The sequence below is a fragment of the Dama dama genome, chromosome 10, assembly GCF_033118175.1.
Source record: "Dama dama isolate Ldn47 chromosome 10, ASM3311817v1, whole genome shotgun sequence".
Lineage (NCBI taxonomy): Eukaryota > Metazoa > Chordata > Mammalia > Artiodactyla > Cervidae > Dama > Dama dama.
In genome coordinates, this window is record NC_083690.1 from 5,548,904 (window position 1) to 5,572,682 (window position 23,779).

The window sequence follows — 23,779 nt, forward strand, 5'->3', positions numbered from 1 at the left end:
ATGTTCTAGGGTCCTTCCAAAGTAAAGGTGGGTTGACTTTTAAATACAGAATATGAATGTTCTGACGCTGGAAACTGTCCCATGGACAGTGGAGCCAGGCCTGCCTGTGTGGACAACCGGCAAGAGCTGAGGCGGCTCTGCCGTCTCCCTCACCGATCCTTTCCTAGCACTACTGCCAACCTCCACCGATTTTTAGTCCTTTCGTTGGTTCTTGGCCCAGCTGCTCCCAACAAGCCCTACTCTGCGACAACTCTGTTCTGACTCCAAATTGTTTTCAAGGTCTCAGCGCCCCTCCGCCCTGTCTGCCCCATGGGAAGAGCAGAGCGGTCAGCTTGGACCCCCTGTGCCAAGGGTTCAGGCAGCCCGGCACGGCCCTTGGCCTCTGGGCATGTGTTCCAGCGTTCAGCTGGGGTCACCACTGGCTGCCGGGCCCTGAGGGTGTGTGAGGGCCTCCTCCCCACCCAGCCCCCCCGCGAAATAAGGCAGGCCCTGCCCAGCCACAGGCAGCCAAGATCAGGGCCACAGACTCCACTTGATCTTGCCACGGGGCTCTTGCTGACAGCCCCCATTCTTGACAACAAGGAGCATTTTCACTACAAGCCAGATGTGAGCTGGCTTTCAAGGCCACACGCGGCCCTGTGGAGCCTGTTCTGCAGGGACTGGAGCCAGACTACCATCACCAGGGGCCCCCAGGCCCTCTCCTCACTGTGGAGGTCCCCGCCCTCCACTCCAGGGCACACACAGCATGGTCAGAGCTCAGGCCCTGGGCACACAGCCTCCACTAGTCACTAGCTCTCAAGAGCAAAATCTATTGGGGTGGGGGTGGGGGGTGGGGGGTGGGTGGAGGCAGAAGGCCAGACCGTGCAGCAAGCAGAATCTTGGTTCCCCAACGAGGGATCAAACCTGTGCCCCCTGCATTGAAAGCATGCACTTTTTTTTCTTTTTTCTTTTTAGAGCATGCAGTCTTAATCACTAGACTTCCAGGGAAGTCCTGCAATGGCTATTTTTAAAATTCCATTTCCCCTACTCTCTCTACCCTTTTTAATGGCAGTTAAGTTCACTCAAGATGTTTCCCCAACAGTGACAGAAAACAAAATCTTTGTCCCAAGTTCAACTCTGCTAACTGTTGAAGCAGCAGGCCAGGAGAGTGAGGGTTGAGAGTGGGTCCTGCCCCTTGGACAAGGTGCTTCAAGCTCTCAGACCTCAGTTTCCATCGAGAATGGGAGAACGTGAAGTCCTGTTACAGGACAGGGAGAATGTCAGGGAACAGGCACTGGATTCACCCAGCTCTCAGGCCTGGTAGAGGGCAGCTACCTCCAGCAGCAGACGAGATGTGAGAAGTGAGTCTGTGAGGGGCAGGTGGGCGGGCCGTTGGCGACACTGGCGCGGCTGGATCTGGGTGGACGCCACGCATCCCACAAGCTGGCCCAGAAGGGAGAAGCCATCCCTAAACGGGGTGGCCCCCGTCTCCCGAGATCACACAGAACAGAGCACAGCTGCCAGGATGAGTGACAGACGCTGTTTATTAAGGGAGCAGAGAAGGGCAGTTCACACCGGGTGCGTGGGGTGTGTGGAAAAGGAACAGTATGTCTAGTGATGGGAGGGAACATTCTGAAACCCAGAGGTTTCAGAGCTGCCCCACTCGTGGCGACAGCAAACAAGGCCTCTTATTGCGCCACTCGGCCATGTGTGAGGCCACAGATGGGAACCAATCAGAGAGGCATGGCCACATCATAAAGACAAAGAGGGGCAACCAAGGCCAGCCTGCATCCTGGGACATGGCCACCTGGGCCGGATCAATGACAGCCCTGGTACCTCTCCTGGGGAAACCTCCAGACTTCCCGGTGGGCGGGGGAGGTTGGAAGGAAGGGTCTCAGGGAAGCGTTCCCGCACCAGCCATCCATCCAACAGGACAGCTGTGGATCTGCAAGGGGGACCCCCAACCACTGTGATGCTGGAGAACCCCCTCAGGCTACACCCGGCAAGTGCAGTGAGGTTGGGGGAAGGAGAAGAGCAACCCCAGGAGGACGGAGACATGTAAAGCTGCAAGCGGCCACAGCCACCAAGGCTTCCCCCAAAGTGGGCTGAAGGGTGTCCCCCAAGTTAACAGTCAGAGCCTTAGAGGGGGCCCCACTTGGAAACAGGTCCTTGCAGATGTAACAAGCTAGGATGAGGTTGTTCCGGACTGAGTGTGCCCTAAATCCAATGACGATGTTCTTAGAAGACAGGAGCACACGTGGAGATACACAGAAGGGGCCGGGCGGGGGGGAGAGGGTGGTGGCAGAGCCCTGTGGCCACAAGCCCGGAGGAGACTGCGGAACGGACCCCACCTGAGCCTCCTGAAGGAGCAGCCCGCAGGCACCTTGACTTCAGACTCTGACCCCTGAACTGAGAATTCCCGCACCCCTGCGTGCGGTCCTTCGTGGTAGCCCGGGACCCTGATCCACCGGCGGGGCCCGGCTTCCTGCTTACACTGGGCCCACGGGAACAGAGTCTAAAGACGCCCGGAGACAGGGGAGCTGACTCCGGGGCTGAAACGACCCTGCAGGTCCCCGAATGATCAGGCCCAGGCCCCAGGCGTGTCCTGGAGCCCTGCGGGTCTGTGCGGCGGCTGCTCCCCGCCGTGCGTGCGCTGGTGCTTGCGGAGGTCGGTGCCCCGGCGGAAGCCCCTGCCGCAGGCCGGGCAGGTGTGGGGCTTCTCGCCCGTGTGCGTCCTGCGGTGCGCACTGAAGTGTGAGCTGTTGTTGAAGCGCTTCCCGCAGAGCTGGCACTGGTAGGGCCGCTCGCCCGTGTGCGTCCTGCGGTGGATGACCAGGCTGGAGCTCTGGCTGAAGCGCTTGCCGCACTCGGCGCAGGCGTAGGGCTTCTCGCCCGTGTGCACCCGCTGGTGCGTGCTGCAGTTGGAGCGGTCGCCGAAGCGCTTCCCGCACACCTGGCACTGGTAGGGCCGCTCGCCTGTGTGCGTGCGCTGGTGCTTGGCCAGGTGCGACGTCTTGCGGAAGGCCTTGCCACACTCGGGGCACGCGTGTGGCTTCCGGACTCCGAGGGGCCCCGCTCTGTCCTGAGGCTGCTGGGGTCTGGTCTGGCCGGGCCCCGGACCCAGATCTGGGCGCGCATGGGCCCACCCTGTGCTCAGCGACGCGTCCTCCCCGGCATCCTCTCCAGCCTCCAAGCGCCTCCCACGCCCTGAGACAGACAGTACACGGCTGAGGGCTCCACGGGGAGAGGGGAGGGACAGGGACGCTCGCAGAAGGCGGGCAGGGGCGCGGCGGCCCATCTGAGGCGGATGATGCAGGGCAGTGCCTTCAAGGGCCGTTTCCACACGTTCCTCGGGCACATGTCACTCAGCTTGAGTCCAGGAACTCAAATCAGGGGCAGACACTCAGAAACACACAGTAACTCATCAAGGCCTGTGAGGTGGGGCTGTGACGGGCCCATCTACACTTGAGGACGCGGAAGCCCACGACGCAACAGGGGAGGGACAGGCCCTCCGAGAAACATGCACCCCCCCACCCCCACAGGGGCCCCTCCTGTCTCCACACTGGCTCATCCGGGAAGCCAAGCGTGGGCTCGAGCTCATGTTTGCCTCGTCTGTACGACTGAGACATGACAGAACCACCGCCCTGGCCTTTGGGGAGAGCTTTTACAGAGAGCTGAGTCTGGCAGCTCCTCAGGCGGTGACACCAAGTGACCACATGACTGTGCAATTCCACCCACAGTGCAGGCCCAGGAGAGTGAGCTCTGCTGGCCGGGCGACACTCGGGACATCCTGGTGGGCCCCCACCTGGCCCCTCATGTCTTCCTTGGGACTAGGCTCCCCGTCGCACCTGCATGCAGCACGGTCCCAGTCGACCGGGCAGGACTCTCTCCTGCAATCCTGAGGGCGTGCCTCTTGAGCCCCTCAAGCCACCTGTCTCCCCCGACCTTCCCTTCAGGTGGAGCTTAGTCTTGGCAAGCGAAGTTTCACACACACACTCGTGTCTTTTCCTACCACCTGTGACTGCTTTTGCACCAGGACGGCAGAGCTGAGGCATCGCAAGGGAGACTGCATGGTCCCTAAAACCTGTTTACTTCTGGCCCTTTTTGGAAAAAGTCTGCCAGCACTTGCTCTAAGCCCTTGAGCTTGAAGCCCACAGACACAGTCACCAAAGTCTCAGCCCAGGAGAAGCGAGATTTTCATCTGGGATGCCATCTCCTCGCAGACACCTTACCTGAACTGGCTCCACCAGAGACCTCCCTTGGCCCCGAGGCTGCTCGAGCTGGGTCCCACGGGCCTTCTCCTCGCCCCTGCAGGGCGGTCAGACAGGGCCCAGGCGTGGGGAGTCCTGCTTGTGGGGAAAGAGAAGAAAGGACGTGAATGTGGCCGGGACAGAACACAAGACTGCAACAACCCCCTCCTCGTGAGGGCAAAGGGGTGTCAGGAGAACCTGCGGACAAGCTCAATGCCTCGAAAGACAGAGAGGGAGGCGCTGGGCTTCTCTGCAGACTGGCTGCTCAGAGAGGAGGAAGTGAGTGAGGAAACAGGGCCCACGGCTCTCCCTGGCTCTGGGAAGGAAGCCAGGTGTCCCAAGGCGTCAGGGTCTCACCATAACCGAGCGGAAATGGCCAAGAGTCCCAACACACGCAGGAGGCAGAGACAGCAGAGGGCACAGAGAGGTGGGACAGCAGCGCTGCAGACCCAGCAAGCCAGTATTCTCAGCAACAGACAAGTTTCTTCTTGTTGTGTACACACTTAAGTTTGGAAAAAATCAGGATATAAATGAAAGTATGTGATCATTAATTTTCTGTGCTAAGCCGGTCAGGCTACGGTGTCACTGTGTGGTTATATAGCAGGCTTTTTTTTTGTTCCTGGCCACGTGGCTTGCAGGATCTTGGTTCCCCAACCAGGGATTGAATTTACACTCTTGGCAGTGAAAGCACAGAGCCCTAATCACCTTGGCCACCAGAGAATTCCCTAAATACCAGTCTAGATGTTGCTGTGGAGATTATTTTGTAGGTATAATTAATATCTACAATCAGATAACTATAAATAGAGCAGATTACCCTCCACATTGAGGGTGGGCCTCACCAAATCAGTTGAAGGCCTTAATTTAAGCAACACTTGAGGTTTCCTGGAGAAGGAATTCTGCCTCCAGACAGCAGCCAAGAAGTCCTGCCTGGGTTTCCAGCCAGCTGGCTTGCTGTATAAATTTCAGACTTGCCAGCCACCACAATCATGAGAGCTAATTCCTTAAAATAAATCTCTCCATACGCACACATCCTAATAGTTAGTCCTCTCTGGAGAACTCCAACTGATACAAAGCAGGGTCTCAACTCCTTTAGAAAACATCTCAGGAAGAGAACAGGTGTCAAGAGTGGCTGGGCAAGCTGAGAAGGGACAGCGTGGGGTGGTGAGGAGAGGCTGCAGGCAGCCAGAGCCTGGCCAAGAGAAGCCCTGCCCACAGGGCCCGAGCGTGGCACAGAGGCTGAACTGACACTAGACAACTGTGTGGCGAAGGAGGAAAAGAAGGCACCCAGGACAGCTCTGGGCGTCTGCCTGAGACGGGGCAAGCACCACACTGCCCTCACTGCAGGCGGGGGGCCGACAGGACACCCAGTGACCCTGGCAGTGCGGGCTGCGTGCAGCTGCTGCTTAGCAGACTCGCCAGGGAACAACCCTGCCTCACTCAGCCAAGCCCTGGACACAAGGCCCACGAGTTCCTACTGTTAACATCCTCCCCAGGGATTCTTCAGGCCACTAAAGTTTGAGAACTGCTGGACTGGCTCCTAAAGGTGGGGGGAGCCAGGGAAAGTGCTGAACAGGGAGGTGGCCAGGGGCCTTGGGTCCTGGAAACCAACACACACCCTCAGTGAGCCCGAAGGAAGGGGCACCCTCCCAGAGACTCGCCCACTCTGAGACATAGCGCGGCGTCTGACGGCGTCTCCCCACGGCACCTGCATCCTCCAGAAGCACGTCGCAGCTGTGGTCCTGCTGAGCCAGGTCCAGGCAGCCCCACTCCTCCTGGGACAGGTACATGGCCACGCCCCCCAAGGCCACTGGCACCTGCGGGAGCGCAGCTCACTGAGCCCATGCCCCTGGCCCTGCTGGGCCCGCCCATCCCCTCCTCTCGTGTGATGACGGAAGGCCCTGCTTCCCCCGCCTTTTTCCCTTCCCACCCTTTCCCTTTCCACATGCTGTTATCCACCCTCCCCTCCGAAGCTCAGCTCAGGCACGGCTGGACCCTGCTCTTCAGGACACTGTCACCACTAAGCTCCATGCAGTGCTGCAGGGCCATGGACAGACGCGCTGCGGGGGGCAGCTGCGTCTGCTGAGATCTCACCCGCTGGAGCCGACACTTTCCAGGTTCAAGAGTTAGCCCGCCCTGCCTTAGCTCAAGCCAGGCCCGGGACCCAAATGGGGTGACTGGGGACTTCAGGATGCCTCTAGGCCAGTGGTACCCAAGGTACCTGGGAGCACAATTAACACCCAAACAATATCCAGAAGAGGCAAATGCACAGAGACAGAGAGACTGGGGGCTGCCAGGGAGCTGAGGGAGAGGAAATGAGGAGCGACTGCTAATGAGTGGGGGATATTTTGGGGAGGTGATTAAAATATTCTAAAATTTGATTGTGTAAATATACTAAACACTGTATACTTTAAATGGGTGAATTGCATGGTATGTGAATTACACCTCAACAGAGCTGTTACTGAAACAAACAAAGGAGATTAGAATTCCAGGCCAGGTCTGGGGGAAAATTCTCTAATTTTTACCCTGATCCCAGGAGATTTTAACATACAGCTGGGTTTGAAGCGGTTGCCCGAGCTTACCACTGGGACCACAGAATCCTCCAGCACACACCTGATACTCAGGTGGCATCTGAGAGCAGGTAAGACTTCCCAGGGGGTGAAGGTCTGCCTCAGAAACCCACAGACCTGACCACTTGAGAGAAGTGTGCTCGTAACAAGGGCGTGGGATGCATGGGGATGCTGCAGAGTGGGAAGCTGCTCACCTGGGACCAGGCTGAAAGGAAGGATGTGGCCAGGGCTGCTGTCTCCTGATGCCGTGAAGCTGCTGGGCCTGGGGAGACAGTACAGAGTCACCCACCCATGCCCACAGCAGCAAAGGCTGGACAGGTTCAGCTATTCCTCAGGGACGCTCACCTGCAGGGAGCCCGCCCACCCCACAGGCACGCAGGTCTGACCAGCCACACTTCTTCCCCTTTTCCTTCCTGAGTGCAGCGCTCTGCTTTCCTCGAGAGGGGCAGCTACTCACCCCTTTTTGGCCAGAGCGAGGGGTCTCCTCTTGGCCTATGGCTCAGCTGGGCTGGGGGCGGCTGGCTGGAGTCTTGAGCCCCTTCCCCCAGGGACAGCTCCTCTGGCTGGGCTTCCACCTGGTGTTTTGAGAACCACTCCTCTGTCCCATGGGACAGCGCATCATCAGGGAGCAACTCCGGATCCTACAACAGACAGAGATCTGCCCGCCAGCTCCCAGAAGGCTGGGGGCGCGCACAGGTGCCCCACCCCCCATCATGGGCACCCTGGTCCCAGGCTCTGCCTCATCACTGGGCCGCCTTGCTCAGTCTGACGGCCTCTGCAACCATCCACGTGCCGCCCTTCAGCCAGCCCCCAGGGGGAAGGCCGGTGACCCGGGAAGAGGTCAGGCTCCCAAGCTGGGGAAGGGGAGGCCTGCTCCACTCCTGAAACTCTGCATCTCGCCCTGTCATACCATATCACACTCTCACCCTTCCTCCCTTCCATGAGTGTTCCCGAAAGGACTGAGCCAGGAAGGCCCCGAATCAGCTTTCGTCTTGGAAGTCTGAGTTACTGCACTTGTTCCACTTCTGAAGGTCATCTCCAGGTCCTCTGGAACCATCTACCTCCTAATTCCAGGGACGGTGAATCAGACGAAATTGGGTCTCAGAGAACACTGACCGTAACCATACCAAGGACAAGAGACGTCCCTGGGGAACTGTGAAACCAGTGCCAGGGATCCTGTCCCAGGCTTAACATTCCACAGCTCTGTCACCCGGAGATGATGGGGCACAGTGGCAGAGGAAAGCCCGTGCCAGGGACCCCAAGCGCCCAGGCTGGCGGGGGTCTGAGAAGGGCTCCTGAATTCCTGTTGGCCATCTCAAGGCGAGATTTGCTTACTGCATTCGACTCATCTTGTGGTCAGGTTTGTTTTTTTTGGTGGGGGTGGGTGCTGCTCTCTTTTGACAGATGCAAAAGAACAGCAGTGTGCAGCCAATGGCACTGCTACAGGAGGAAAGGTGACCTGCAGAGCTTGCCAAGTATCGAGTCAGGAGGACTCACTCTGACTCAAGCAGAAGAGATATGTAAGAGACTCCCCGCATTTGCTGAGGAGGAGGAGAGTGCTCTTGAGTGGTGCTCTCTGGAGAACGTTCCATGATGATGCAAGTGTCCCATATCTGCACTATCCTTGTTCAATAAGTAGCCCTTGGCCACGTGTGGCAACTGAGCCTCTGGAAGGTGGTAAAGTATGACCTACGAATTTATATTTTATTTAATTATAATAAAAAGAAAAACAACATATGGCAGCTACTGTATTGAATGGTACCGCTCTGGAGAGACAGGGGCTCTAATCAGAGCATCCATCAGCACCTGTTCTTTCTTCCCAGGGCTCCTCCCTCTTTGGGAATCTTTTCAACTCTCAAGGTCCAGCCTGAAAAGGCCTCCAGCCTCCCTCCCATCAAAACCTGTGTATGTTGGGATGGTGTTAAGGAACCAAACCATATAGCTCAGAAAGGGCGATTGGGACTATAGTGGTTAAACAATAGATGCACACACGCTAGCCAAAGCTGGGAAACTCTGCAGCTACCTTCCTCAATGTCAGCCCAGAGCCCACGGGACCTACAAATGCAGACCTCAGGAGCAGGGCCCCGATTCCTCACCTCAGGGCCCAAATGCCCCCCACCTCACCCGCGGCCTCTGCTTCCTGGGCTCCCGCTGCAGCCCTTCCACGAGGACCACGGCCTCCTCACCACTCTCTGGCTGCTGCTCCCGCACCCGGGCCTGGATCTCCCCCGGCAGCACCGTCAGGAACTGCTCCAGCACCAGCAGCTCCAGGATCTGCTCCTTGGTGCGCAGCTCGGGCCGCAGCCAGCGGCAGCAGAGCTCCCAGAGGCGGCTCAAGGCCTCCCGGGGTCCCGCCACCTCCTGGTAGCAAAACAGCCGGAAGAGCTGGCGGAAGGTTTCAGGGCTGGGGTCTTCCGCCTCCGAGGAGGGCTCCTCTTCCCAGCAGTAGTCATCCTCCACCTTCACGACGAGGATGTCACCCTCGAGGACGTCACCCTCCTGCTCCAGGGGGGCCAGAGACTGACAGCCGGGAGCGGTTGCCATTGCTCCTGGCGGCCCTTGCCCTTTCCCCGGCCTGGAGATAACGCCTGTCTCTCCCTGCACCTCTGGCCAGACACTGGGAAAGATGTTTTCAGGGCTCTGTGGAGAGACAGTAAACTCATACGGGGTGCAGCACAGGGGCTGGATAAGCGTCTGCGCCCATAAGCCCCTGCCCTGGCCCCAAGGCCAACTCTCCCTTATTGGCAAAAGAAACAGTTAAAGTAGATCAACCTGTCTTCGCTACTAACCCCATAATTCCCAGGAGAATTCCACCCCCCTTCCCCCCGGAGAATTTCTTAATCTCTGGGCCTCAGTTCCTCAAGTGAAAGAGGAGGTTGCTGAGAGAACTAAACAGGATGTTTTAAAAGGGTTTACTTTTTAGCACAGAGCCTGGAACGCGGTCACAATCCGAGAGAGTTTTCATTTTCACAGTTTGCCATTTTTGGACGAGGTCCCTCGAAAATATAATGAGAATCTGGTACCTCTCTGCCAAGGAAGGCTTAGATTCTATCCCAACCTGAACCCGGATTTCGGGCTCCACGAGCCCCACCACAGCCCCTCTCCTTCCAGTGTCTTGACAAGGTCAGGACTCTCTGGCCGACCTGCTTTCCCGTCTCGCCCCTTCAGCAAGAGGGACAGCTAGGACCGAGGCCGAACACAAACCACGCTCCATCAAGCGCCGCGGACAGAAGCTCGAGCGGGGACCCTGCGTCCGCACTCACCGACAGCACTGCGACTCGTGGGGAGGTCGCGGCGGGCCGGTGCTGCGGGGTGGAACCGGAGTGGGACAGTGGGTACGGAGGTCTAGGCGGTCCAGAAACTAGGACCAGTATCCGTGCATCACAAACCCGAACGCTCGGAAGCGACCATTGGCTGAGCCGCGCGTCGAGCTGGAGAGCAAGGCCGCGAGGGCCGCCCACGGGAAGCATTCTGGGTAACGTAGTCCTCGCACGTTCAAGCCCGCTGTTGAATGGGAATGGGTCTTGGTGGGCGGGCCAACGGGAGGCATTTTCGGTAACGCAGCCCTTTGGCTGAACCTTAGGCTACCTTAGGTAACGCAGCCCTTAGGCTGAACCCTATTGGCTGAACCGACTTTCACGCAGAGAAACGAACTACGGAGCGACTCTGCTCCGCGAGGTGGGACCCGCTCAGTTCACAGAAGCCTGGCGGGCTACAGCCCACGGGGTCGCAAAGGCGGACACGACTGAACTGAACTGAACTGAACTGAGGCCCCGCGGGATGCACTGTGGGTAATGTAGTCCTCCCCCGGCTGAGCCGCGCCCTGGGTTAGAAGGGTCCTGGGAGGCGCTGTGGGCTTCCCTGGTAGCTCAGCTGGTCAAGAATCCGCCTGCAGTGCAGGCAACCCCAGTTCCTGGGTCCACTGGAGAAGGGGTAGGCTACCCACTCCAGTAGGCATTGTAGGTGCTAGTAGCCCTGAACCTTCAGTGCGCATGTGTGAGTGCTACAGCGGCTACCCAGCTACTTGGCCACTCTCCCAGCTTCCGTTCTACCACTACCCCCCGGCCTGAGAAAGTCCCAAGGTGGAGGGGACCCTGGAAATTTACTGTTTTACCTACATAGTACTATGTATGTGCCAGGCTCTGTTCTAAACGCTTTGTAATTATTAAATCGGTTCCTCTTTGAAACAAAGGAGGTTTTATTATCCCTGCTTTATAAGGTCAGTAAACAGAGGTGCAGGGCTTCCCTGGGGGCTCAGATGGTAAAGAACTTGCTGCAATGCAGGGGACCTTGGTTCGATCCCTGGGTCGGGAAGATCCCCTGGAGGAGGAAATGGGAACCCACTCCAATATTCTTGCCTGGGAAATCCCAGGGACAGAGGAGCCTGGAGGGCTACAGTCCATGGGGTCGCCAAAGAGTTGGACACAACTTAGCCAACTTAGCAGCTAAACAGCAACAACAAAACACAGGTGCAGAGGTTCAATGACCTGCCCAAAGACACACACACCCAGCAGGTGCAGAGCTGGGGTGAGGCTGGAACTCAGGTGTCTTAGTTCAACTCCAATTTTAGAGGCTGGAAGATGAAGACTGACAAAACTGTTTGGTGCATCTTGGTTATCAACTGCTTATTTCTTCATTTGTTAATCTGATCAACAAATATGTATTTTATTGGCCTCTGCTCTGACCCAAGCAGGCACCATGAACAGGTGGTAAACTGGACAGTCAGTCCTTGGTGTCCCTGTGGAGCTTGGAGGAGGGAGGTGGAGGCAGGTAGGGAGCTCTGAGCAGGCAGAGGATCATGGTGAGGCTTGTGTGCCTGGCGGTGAGTAGTGAGAGCTCCATAAAATCACTGACTAACCACGAGACGACCCTGAGTCCTTCAGCGCTGGCATCCCCAGGCCTAGCACCTCCCACTAGCTTCCTTCTTTCCATCCACTTCCTTCTCGCTTCACTCTCCATTCTTGCTCACGTTCCACTTCTCCCCCTACAACCAACATCCATTTTTTCTTGTGGCACACAGGCAGAACAAGACGCTGGGCTGCCCACCCCGACTTCTGGGACCACCCCTGCGGAGTGGGGGGGCATCTTTAAGGGCAGACGCCAGATTTCAGGGCAGCCTCGTGGTGGGGCTTCACGCAAGGCAGGATCACATGTGCTTCATTTTCCCCTTACAGTCTCGGGCTGCTGGTCAGGAAAGCCATGCTCTTGGCGGCAACCAGAACCAAGATGTGGGGCCGTCCAGAGGACTGGCACTCAAGCTGAGCACAAGCAGCCTGCCATTCTGTCAGCCTCAGCGGGGAGTGGAAAGGGGAAATTTGAACAAGTCACAGAGGTATGTAGCGGGGGAGGAAGGAGAGAGAACAGGAAGAAAAAGAAGAAGACAGATGTACAACAGGGAAAAGGAGGAAAACAGAAGAGACGTTGGGCTCTGTCTGGAGGGGCAGACAGGGGTGGGGACACTACCATCCTCAAAGCTGCCCCACACCTTCCAGTTTCTAACGGCCTCCTGATTAGCTGCGGGGCCCTGGCCTTGTGACTTGCATCATCTCCTCAGGGCCAGATACACACAAGTCAGCAAAGTCCATGTAGTGACCATGGCCTGACTGACATAGCCCTGGTCCTCTCCTCTCTGGGCAGTTTTCAGTGACTATGGCCAATAGAGTTTTAAAGGATACATTTCTACTTTGCCCAGGATTTCTTTCTTAAATCTATTTTGAGGGGGACACACATTCACGCCATAACCAATGCACACCAGTATGGATTTGGACCTACGCTGACATACACCCAAACCAGATCCTGGCTCTACCACTTAGTAACTGGGTAAGCCTTACCTTTTACCTCATCTGTAAAATGGGGATTGTCATAGCTCCAGCTTCTGAGAGCTGACAGATGAGATTGAGCTTATAAAGTCCCTCTGATGATGTCTAGCATGTAACAGGTGCTCCATAAACACCAGCTCATGACCTGCAACCATACTGGGATGAAGCCTGCAGGCCTCCAGATTTGTGGATCTCGGATGCCTGGGGCCGTGGAGTTCCTGTAAGAGGTTCACAGTTCATTAAAGTGCCAAGCATGGTGTGGAGTCTGAAGGAAAAGTATTTATTGCTGTACATGTATCTATAATCACATATAATTATTTATAATTATAAAGGTAGCTTGTTTTCATAGCATTTATGGAGTTTACAAAACAGTTGGACTTAAAATGGCAGCCACAGGACTTCTCTTGGAGAAGGCAATGGCACCCCACTCCAGTACTCTTGCCTGGAAAACCCCATGGATGGAGGAGCCTGGTAGGCTGCAGTCCATGGGGTCGCTAAGTGTCAGACAGGACTGAGCGACTTCACTTTCACTTTTCACTTTCAGGCATTGGAGAAGGAAATGGCAACCCACTCCAGTGTTCTTGCCTGGAGAATCCCAGGGACGGGGGAGCCTGGTGGGCTGCCGTCTATGGGGTCGCACAGAGTTGGACACGACTGAAGTGACTTAGCAGAAGCGTAGGACTTCTCTTGTGGTCCAGTGGCTAAGACTCTGCCCTCCCAATGCAGGGGGCCTGGGTTCAATTTCTGATGGGAGAACTAGATCCCACATGCCACACCTAAGACCCAGCACAGCCGAATAAATAAATATTAAAAATAAATAAATAAAATGGCAGCCTCACACTCATTGAAGCAGGCCAACAATTGAGAGGTTCACTCATACATGTCCTCCTCTGAAGACAGAGGGGAAGATCATCTTCAGACAGATGGCACACAATTCATAATCACATACTGGGCATTGGTTCAGCTCACACTTACTCCCATGACTTAATTATGGCTGAGAAGAGATGGTCTATGATCCAGCACTCTGAGTCACCTGTGGTAGCAATTTCCCAAAGCCCAAATAACTAAGGACCAACAATTCAGTACAAGGCTAACAGTTTAGCTAATTCTACTGAATTATCTCAGGTCATCAGAGAACTACAGTTTTCAAAACTTGATATGTGATGGGTGTTTTTTTATGAGCTTCCCTGGTAGCTCAGATGGTAAAGAATCTGCCTGCAATGCAGGAGACCCCGGTTTGATTCCTGGGTTGGGAAAATCCGCTGGAGCAGGGATAGGCTCCCCACTCCAGTATTCCTCGGCTTCTCTGGTGGCTCAGACAGGAAAGAATCCGCTTACAATGCGGGAGACCTGGGTTCAATCCCTGGGCTGGGAGGATCCCCTGGAGAAGGCAACGGCTACCCACTCCAGTATTCTGGCCTGGAGAAGTCCATGAACAGAGCCTGGCAGGCTACAGTCCATTATTCAACTGAACTATATCAGATAGTCACCAGAGAACTACAGTTTTCCAAAACTGATATGTAATTGGTGTTTTGTTATACTTTTTCTAAGGCCTTTGCAAGCTAACAATAAAAGCTAACTTTTTTTTAAGTACTGCCTAAGTCCATGGAGCTCATGTTTTAACTTACTAAAATCCTCATGACAATCATGTAAACATCATCGTGACCCACATTTTAGTTAAGTAAACTGAGGCTCAGAGAGGTACAGAGCCCTGCCTAGGGCCACACAGCTAGGAAAGTGTAAAAGCCAAGACAAACTCAGGCAAGCATGCTTCAGACTGCTCCTTAGAACACTCTCCTAAAGGTAAACTTGAATGCCACCTATGTAATTGAAGCTTTGACTCACAGTAAATATGCAAGCTGTTTCTTGGAAGACTCTAGTCCTGTCCCAAGATTCTCTGAGCTGCCCAAGCAGGGCCCCTCTAATTTTCTCAACACACTAAATAGATCTGCTTGGCATATACTAATGGTAGAGGCTCAGTAACTATTTGCTGAGAAATCAAATAAATAAGTGGGTGGAATTTGTTCTTTAGACACTGAACTCTGTTGCCCAACTTTATCACAAACTTGATTCCAGGACTTCCCTGATGGTCTAGTAGTTAAGAATTTGCCTGCCAATGCAGGGGACACAGGTTTGATATCTGGTCTGGTAAGATTCCACAAGCCGTGAGGCTACTAAGCCTGTGGGCTGCAACTACTAAACCCGCATGCCTGGAGCTAGTGCTCCATAACAGAAGCTACTGCGATGAGAATCCCTTGAGCTGCAATAAAGAGTAACCCTTGCTCGCCCCAACTAGAGAAAGCCTGTGCCCAGCAACAAAGACCCAGCACAGCCAAAAATAAATAATAAAAAAAATTAAAAAAAAAACACCTCTTAATTCTGACAATAATATAAATGGGGGTTAATGGTACCTATTCCCTAGAGGATACTTACTATAATAGAATTAAATGACAGAGTACATTAAAATATTTTGCTCTAGACTCAAACATAGGAGCACTCAGTGAACAGCAAATGTTTTGTTATTATTTTCATTAACAGAAAGGATGGAGAATAAGAGTGCTTGCTGTGCAATACTGTGAAATCTCTCCTTGGAGTCTGGCTGTGTTTTGGTTCCATCATGAGATTTTAGACACACAAGAGGATTCATCAGTTAACAGGGAGGCAGGAGATACCACTTACACCTCGAACCACCCAGCATTTGAAACTCTCTGTCTTTTTCCTGAAGTCAGCAAGTTAAATGAGAAGCAGATGAGTGACAACAGGTGTGCAAAGCATAAAGGATGCAAAGGATGCGGCATCACGAAAAAAGGCTGGAATCTGGAGGAAGGAAGGGACTCAAGGACCACCAGGCATGCTTGGAAATCCTCACCCGTGGAGATGTAGTCAAGTCTGGAAAGTCTCCTGTTCAAGGTCGGCTCAGCTGTGGCTCAGGACAGAGTGATGATTCATATACTTCTCTTGGGAAACACACAGTGTCAGAGTCTGCTGGGCTGCCGTAACAGAGTACCAGAGACAGGGGGCTTAGTCAACAGACATTTGTATCTCACAGTTCTGGAGGCGGGAAGTCCAAGATCAAGGTGCCGGTGAAGACTCTCTTCCTGGCTCATGGATGGTGCCTCCTCTGTGCCCTCACTTGGTGGGAAGAAACGGTGCTCTCTCTCTTCTTTTCATATTAATTACCTCCTATAGACCCTGTCTCCATATACAGTCATGATAGGGCTTCAGTGTGAGTTCTGGGGGTCACAGTCCAGTCCATAACACACAGAACCCACAACCACCACCAGTCCCTGGAATGGCAAAAGTCCCCCCCTCAGACTATCACCCACTCTGGGCCTGGGGTCACCTGTTCAAATACCCACAAGGGTCAGAGAGGAAGGTAAAAATGGGCTTTTGACACAGATACTAAACATTCTGGAATATTCTTGCTTTCCGCAAAGACATGCGCGCTCCCATTCTCCCATTTTTCTTTAAACATGTCCCTCTTGGGTTTTCTTCTGTATTACTGTGTGTGAGAGTGACTTGAGTGTGGAGATTTTCTCTCTACAAGAAACGTAACAGTGCCATGTGGCAGATGGAGCAGATACAAGGCCACCGGAAGCAGTGGGGGACACAGGCCCAACACTGCCTGCCAATTTGGTCACTTCCCAGAATCTAAATATTTGGATTTTTAGGTGAAAACTCCCAAGTTTAAATGCAGACTCAAAATGGGATTAAATCCTGGGTGAGATAAACCAAACCCACTAACACATTTCTGGGCTGTTTCTGGCACAAAGATGTATAGGTAGACTTCATTTTATTGCACTTTATTGTGCTTTGCATATATTACGTTTTTTTAACAAATTGAAGGTTTGTGGAAACCCTGTATTGTCAGATGATGGTAGCGTTTTTTAGCAATATTTTTCTAAATTAAGATTTGTAGAGTTTTTAGACATAACGCTACTGCATACTTAATAGACTACAGTATAATATAAACTTGAGTTTTATATGCCCTGGAAAACCAAGAATTTATGTGACTCACTTTATGGTGATAGCCTCTTCTCACGGTGGTCTGGAACCAAACTGGCAGTATCTCCGAGGTATGCCTGTGTGTGTTAGTTGCTCAGTCATGTCCAACTCTGCAACCCCATGGACTGTAGCCCGCCAGGCTCCTCTGTTCATGGAATTCTCCAGGCAAGAATATTGGAATGGGCAGCCATATTCCCTTCTTCAGGTGATCTTTCTGACCCAGAGACTGAACCTGTGTCTCCTGCATTGCAGGCAGATTCCTTACCATCTGAGCTGCCAGTAAGTCTATACACAGAAAAAAAAAATGATGCAGGTGATGATACTGCTTTGAAGAAAAACACACCAGGGGGAGGGGAAAGAGCAATGCAGCTGCTCTTTTAGGTAGAAAATATTTAGACAAAGGACCATTCATTCACCTGGCCTCCATTTCAGAAAGGGAAGCCAGCATCTCCTTGGCTTCAGTATTTTCTCCAAAGGCTTTCTTAAAAGGGCAGGAGACCAGAGCTAGGGAAGAGAAATAGAGGTAAAATGTCCAGCTTCCCTCCAAGAATCTGCTGTGGGCTGAAGCCAATCAAGAAGAGGAGAGCCAGCCCGTGAGAGAGACAGACACACAGAGGAACAGCTGAGGAATGGAGCTTCTTAAGCCACTTCTAAGAAAAGAAATTATTGATGCCACTTTTTAGGGACCACTGCTGTTACCGAGTCCAAACGTGTACTGCTGGCTACACAACCGGCCAATAAATTGAGGCGAGTTGTTGGTGCAAGAACAGCAACTTGATTCAAAAAGTTGGCAGACTGAGAAGATGGCAGACTTGTGTCCCGAACAACCATCTTGTCTAAGTTAGAATTCAGGCTTCTTTTATACTAAAAGGGGAGGGCATAAAATCAAACATTTCCTGGTTCTGGTCAGCCTCCAGAGCGGCTGTGTTAATTTCTTGCCGTCATTCACACGTGAGCCTGGTAAGGATATTTCTAGTGAGCTCAACAAAGGTGCTTGTGTGCTGAGTCACTCAGTCATGTCCAACTCTCTGTGACCCCATGGACTGTAGCCAACCAGGCTCCTCTGTCCATGGGATTTTTTCCAGCAAGAATACTAGAGTGGCTTGCCATTTCCTCCTCCAGGGGATCTCCCGGACCCAGGCGTTGAACCAGCCTCTCTTGCATCTCCTGCATTGACACAGGGATTCTTTTACCACTGAGTTGCCTGAGAAGCCCTAAACAAAGGCATTTGAGCTTAATGATCATTACTTGGAAGGCGGCATTCCCAGAGATGGGCCATTATGGATAATTTAAGCTTATAGGCAACATCCCTTTAGTAATTAACCTGCAACAGACTACAAAGGTTCTTCCCTATTACACTGCAATGGAGAGAGAGATCAAGTTCAACTCCTAATACAACAAGGAAAGGTGGGAACTTACAGCCAAGGTGCAGGCCTGGGGACTGAGGTGGGAGGGTGGCAGTGGATGGAAAATTGGTAAAAGGAAACGTAAGGGGTAAGAAGGGTTTCTTGCTGAAGGAAGGTTATGGTGACGAGACATCACCTGGAGGATGCTGAAGGATGAGGAACCCAATTCCGTTGGGGGAGGCGGGTGGTTCTGGCTAAAATGGCCACAAGCAAACAATGCAGAAATAAACAGGGAAGCCCAGAAATCAGGGCCTAGCTGAGAAGAGAGTTCAGAGGAGTCCAAGTAGAGTCTGGTCAAGAAGAGACCCTTTGCCACCTGGTCCAGGGTAACCCGCCTCCCTGTCCCTGACAGAGAAGACTGCTTTGGAGAAAAAAGTGACCTTTGGAGAAAAGTGGCCTCTGGAGACTCTCCTTTCCAAAGGCCGAAGTTGTTTATGCTAAGCCTCTGAAAGAGATGCCAAGTGCCTTTGCCTACCCTCTGCCAGGGAGACAACAGCCTCCGAAGTCAAGACCCACCCTCCTCAAGACCCCAACAACTTCCAACCCTAATTCCTTGTCCCCCCGGCTGCTTCTCCCCGATACAAGAATAATAATGGCCACCAATTTCTGAGGGCCGGGCAATACCCATTCCCACTCTGTTCCTAAGTTACTAACGCCAAAGGTGCTGTATCTCTATTTTACATGTTAAAAAAAAATAATAATAATAACCCTGAAGCTCCACGAGTTTTAGGTATAGAGCCAAGGGAGGATAATATGGTTGTGAAGTGATAGCAATGAGACTGGAACACAAATTTTTGATTCCAGAACTCTAGTTCCTAAGTCCCGGGCTAATCCACTGTAGCCCGAAATAACAACGCTGACAACCTGAGGCCTGACTCAGCCACCCTTGCCTCTGACTGAACTCGCTCTGAGGCGCGGCCTGGACCTCACCAGCAAGAGAGGCCAGCAAGAGGAGGCACTCCAGGTTCGACTCCCGCTTCTGCCCTAACGGCTGCGACCATGCGGAACTCACCTCCGCGCCCGGGAAGGAGCCGCAGCGCACGGCTAAGGGTGACAGGACCTCGCTACACAGCGAACGCCAGCGCGCCCGGTGCAGCAGCAGCTCAGACGCAAACCGGATCCACAACCGCAGTCTCGCGCGTCCTTCCCAAAGCCTCGCAAGAGGCTGGTGCCCGCGGGAAGCAGAAGTCGCGGACGCCGGAAACGGGGAGACAGCTAGACTACATTTCCCAGAATGCGCCGCGCGGCGCTGTTCAGGCAGATGCCGAGTGGCCTACCTGCGGCAGGACGAGGGGTCGTGTTGCTTTAAGGGTCTTTCCTGGAGGTGACCCGGTGAGGGGCGGGCGAGAAGGGGCATCAGCTTCTGGGCGCCACATTGTCGTTGCCGGTCCCTTGCGTGCTCCTATTCTCCGTTTCCACATCTGTGAATGGGGGACATTAATTCGTTCAAAACCCTTCATCCATTCATACATATATATTTTTTTCTTTTTTTTTTATTCATACATATATTTTTTAAAGCCGCCAATTGAGCGATCCCATCCGCCAGCTCTGCTAGGCGCTGGGGTTTCGGCGATGATGAGCAAGTGCTTTCTTTCATAAAACTTACATTCTACCAAGAAAAAGGTATACACTGGACAAGTAATTGCACAAATAATCATTTAGTCACCTCTTTGGTAGATGCTACCAAAGCAGTAGAGGAGAGGGGACCTGACCCTCTTAGGCTGAATGCGTCAGAGGGAAGGTAGCTTAGAGATAGCCTGGGGGTTTGGGGGGTGGGGGGAAGGGTCCACACAGAAGGAACCGCAAGTGTGAAGATCCTGAGGCCCGAGAGATCGGGGTGCATTTGCAGGACAGAAAGGAGACCAGTGTGGTCCCGGTGCAGGGGGCCAACCTTGGGAGACAAGACTGGAGAGGTGGGACCAAGCAGGGGTCTCTGGAAGGCTCCAGGAGGATTGAATGTTATACCCCTAGAGCCAGGAGAAAGGAGTAGTTTGGGCTTTTAAGCAGGATAGTGTCCTGGTAGGAGAGGAAGCTTGGTGGAATACAGATGTCGGGGAGTCCGTAGGGGTGCAGTGAGACCAACTGGAAGCTCCTGGGGTCTGAAAGTGAAAGTGTTAATCACTCTGTTCTGTCCAGCTCTTTTGGACCCCCATGAACTGTAGCCCACCAGGCTCCTCTGTCTATGGGATTCTCCAGGCAAGAATACTGAATGGGTAGCCATTCCCTTCTCCAGGGGATCTTCCCGACCCAGGGATCGAACCCAGGGATCTAACCCAGGTCTCCAGCATTGGAGACAGATTCTTTACCATCTGAACTAAGAGGGAAGCCCTGAGGTCTGAAGTTGAAGTAATACTGGAGATGGTGGTAGTCACTCAGGGAGGGATCTGATCCAGATTCCTGAAGCAGAGTCCACAGGGCCCTGGGAGTGATTGGGTTGGGGTGAAGGAGGGAGAAGACAAGAATAACACATTAGTAAAATGAGGATAGTAACACCTGGGGTAGGTAACCTCATGATTTAAATATGCAATAAAATGCCTGATACATAATAGAGCTTGTGCTAAATCACTTCAGTCATGTCCGATTCTGTGCCACCCTGTGGACTGTAGCCCACCAGGCTCCTCTGTCCATGGGATTCTCCAGGCAAGAGTACTGGAGTGGGTTGCCATGCCTCCTCCAGGGGATCTTCCCAACCCAAGCATTGAACCCGCATCTCTTATGTCTCTTGCACTGTAAGTGGAGTCTTTACCGCTGAACCACTGGGGAAGCCCAATAAAGGCTTAATATATGCTTAATACATGTTAATTTTTAAAGTAATAAAGACTGCTTCTGTGTTTAGAGCAATGTTTGTAATGATAAAAACCTGAAAACAATCTCAGTGTTGATCAACAGAATGATGGATGGATAAATCTCACAGAGATTATGTTGAGCTAAAAAGCAAGTGACAGAATGAAATCATTTCCATGAATTGTAAGAACACACAGAATGAAAAAAAAAAAAGAACACACAGAATGATGCTGTGTATGATTTAGGAATATATACATGTGTGGTATCCCTAAATGTATATGGGCCATGACCTAGTGACTAAATAACAACAGCATAGATGGTAGAGGGTAAAGAAAGGTGGAATTTGGGTAAACACCTAATTCAAGATGATGGTTATCCCTGGTGATAGGGGCAGGGGCTGGAGAGAGATGTGATGGGGGAAGAGTGCAGGTGGCATAAAAATGCAAGTTTTTGTTTGTCTGTTTTTATTATTTTGGCTGTGCTGAGCAAGCGACTTGTGGGATCTCAGTTCCCCGACCACAGATTGAACCCGCCCGACCACGGATTGAACCCACCCGACCACGGATTGAACCCGGGCTGTGGCAGTGAAAGTGCTGAATCCTAACCACTGGGCCACCAAGGAAGCCCATATATGTGTGCATGGATCCCCTCTTTTTTGGATTTCCTTCCCATTTAGGTCACCACAGAGCACTGAGTTGACTTCCCTGAGCCCTCCAGTAGGTTCTCATTAGTTAGTCTATTTTATATGTAGTATCAATAGTGTATATATATGTCAATCCCAATCTCCCAGTTCATCCCACCCACCCCACTTTCCCCCTTGGTAACCATATACTTGGTCTCTACCTCTCTGTCTCTTTCTGCTTTGCAACTAACTTCATCTGTGATTCCCTGTTTTCAAAAAGGCCCACTATTGTTACTTATTGGGTTTCCCTGGTGGCTCAGTGGTTAAAAAAAATTGTGCCTGCCAGTGCAGGAGACCGGGGTTTGATCCCTGGGTTGGGAAGATCCTCTGGAGAAGGAAATGGCAACTAGCTCCAGTATTCTAGCCTGGGAAATCCCATGGACAGGGAAGCCTAGTGGGCTATAGTCCGTGTGGTTGCAAAAGAGTCAGATGTGACTTAGGGACTAAACAACAACAACAACGACATTGTTAGTTGATACGATGACTTTATCATTATGACATGAACCTGATTAGCATGCAGCACAATGGGAACCCACCCCCATACCTATAAAATGAAACAAAATATTCAGATAAATGATCCCTCATGGGACCTAGGCATCTGTGAGCAGGCTTGCCTTCACACACCCTGGTAGAGTAGATTGGGGGTACTGTCCCTGTTTTCTGCAGGAGGAAGTGGAATCTAGGATATCAGGTGACTTGCTAAAGTCCTAAAGTCCTTCAGCTAAAAAGGGGCAGAGCTGGATGTGTCATCCACGCTTGCTGGGCCTGGGGAATCCCGAAATGTGTCAGCTGAAGCCCCACTCCCACCCCGCCCTCACCCAGCTGATACAGGTCAGGAAATGCAGAAGAAATCTGTGTACAGTCATTACTGTTACTGGGTCCACAACTGAGTCTATGCCAGGCATGCACTGTAGCATCTCTGTGGGCATGGCAAGAGCTTCCAGAACTGGAGGGAAAGTCGTCAGCAGAGAACAGGACCACTGTCCCTGTGAAATGGAGCTGGACCCTATGGTCCTTACCCTCCATGTCCTCTGCCTGCCTTCTGTCCGTGGAAAACTTTAGTCAAAAAACAAGTTTAATCAGAGAAATGAGAAATGCAGAAACATAGGAAAATGGTCAAAGGAGACCAAATAATAATGATGTAGTCATTAAGCATAGTCAAGGAGAACCTTTAGTTCTTTCTCAAGGGCTATAGATAATATTCTGAGCCACATCCTGTGAACTGTCTTACAGATACTGAAACACCAAGTGGAGAAGTTAACTACTTGATAACCGGACTGCACCCACCACAGAAGCTGCCACAATTCTGAAAATTGGCCTCAAAGAAATGGGGACAGATGGACCCTGAAACTGAAGATTAACTGTGCCTAAAACAACAAAGATGATGCTGGTCAGACCACCAGTGACCAATCTGAAGATGACTGTCAGAGCTGACTGTGCTATTTCTGCATGTAGCCCTCTCCTCCTGTCTATAAAAGCTCATGTCCCACTGGAGGCCAGTGGGCAGGGTGGGGGTGGGGAGAGTCAGCCTTTGGACCGACATCCGCCCTCCCGCAGCCCCACTCACTGGCATCTGAAATAAAGCACACTTTCCTTTCCACCAGCCTGGCTGGTATCAGCTTTTGAGTGGTGAGTAGCCGGACGCACCTCTTCTTTCGGTAACACTTGGAATACCTACTCCCCCGCCCCCCAAATAAGGATTGCCCTGGTGATGAAGGGTGCTCAGACCAGCAGCTGGGACACCGCTGATGCTCCCCAGGGTCACTTTCTGGATGCTCACCGCCTGCCGGTGCCCTGGGGGAGCTCAGGCGTACCGTGAGGGCTTCGGTGAAGTCCATTTCCTATCCAGAGGTCCCGAGGGCCCTGGCAAGTGCTCACACATCCTGTGGGCACAGCCTCTTCCCTGGACTGGTGGTCTGTGCTATCCTGTCGCCTCTGAGAACTGTTTCTCCTCGGTGGCAGCCACATTCCCAGTCACTTCGTTTTATCTGCACAGCACCTCTGTAGTGTGGGGATAGTGTCATCCCCATTTTGTAGATGAGGAAACTGAGGCCCACCAGAGGAAGCAACTTGCTCCAGGTCACATCTTATGACGCCTGTGTGGGAGGGAGGCATTGTGACCGAGGACAGAGCCTGATCTGGACCTTGACCCTGGTTCTGGGCAGAAGAGGGGGCTGGTTGTCCAAGACAGGGCCTCCCAGCTCTTCAAGACTCCTGAGGGCCTGGGGTCTCACACTGTTACTTTAGAAAGAACCATGCTTTTATTGGAGGGTAGCTCAAAGAAGTC

The 23,779-nt window shown here is 52.8% G+C and overlaps 1 protein-coding gene across 5 annotated transcripts; it reads right to left on the minus strand.

The window, feature by feature from the left end:
• Positions 1-1,505: 1,505 nt before the first annotated feature.
• Positions 1,506-19,210, minus strand: ZNF500 (zinc finger protein 500). 5 transcript variants are annotated; one of them, XM_061152766.1, is made up of 9 exons: positions 19,039-19,210; positions 16,634-16,905; positions 15,485-15,605; positions 8,921-9,436; positions 7,254-7,437; positions 6,991-7,058; positions 5,935-6,043; positions 4,212-4,325; positions 1,506-3,186 (listed from the first exon to the last, which is right to left on the minus strand). In XM_061152766.1, the coding sequence occupies exons 4-9, from the start codon at positions 9,338-9,340 to the stop codon at positions 2,561-2,563; spliced, it is 1,521 nt and encodes a 506-aa protein (XP_061008749.1). In that variant the 5' UTR covers positions 9,341-9,436; positions 15,485-15,605; positions 16,634-16,905; positions 19,039-19,210; the 3' UTR covers positions 1,506-2,560. The 5 variants fall into 5 exon arrangements, with proteins under 5 accessions (XP_061008749.1, XP_061008748.1, XP_061008750.1 ...); XM_061152765.1 differs by having other exon boundaries at positions 12,628-15,605; XM_061152767.1 differs by having other exon boundaries at positions 15,485-15,807.
• Positions 19,211-23,779: the final 4,569 nt, after the last annotated feature.

Bases quoted from the DNA above. Each gene is read 5' to 3' on its own strand.
- ZNF500 (XM_061152764.1), bottom strand. From the start codon at position 10,266: ATGCTTCCCGTGGGCGGCCCTCGCGGCCTTGCTCTCCAGCTCGACGCG. The intron at 9,437-10,059 runs GTGAGTGCGGAC...GTCTCTCCACAG, and splicing joins CACGAGTCGCAGTGCTGTCG to AGCCCTGAAAACATCTTTCC. The intron at 7,438-8,920 runs GTGAGGTGGGGG...TGTCTGTTGTAG, and splicing joins CCAGGAAGCAGAGGCCGCGG to GATCCGGAGTTGCTCCCTGA.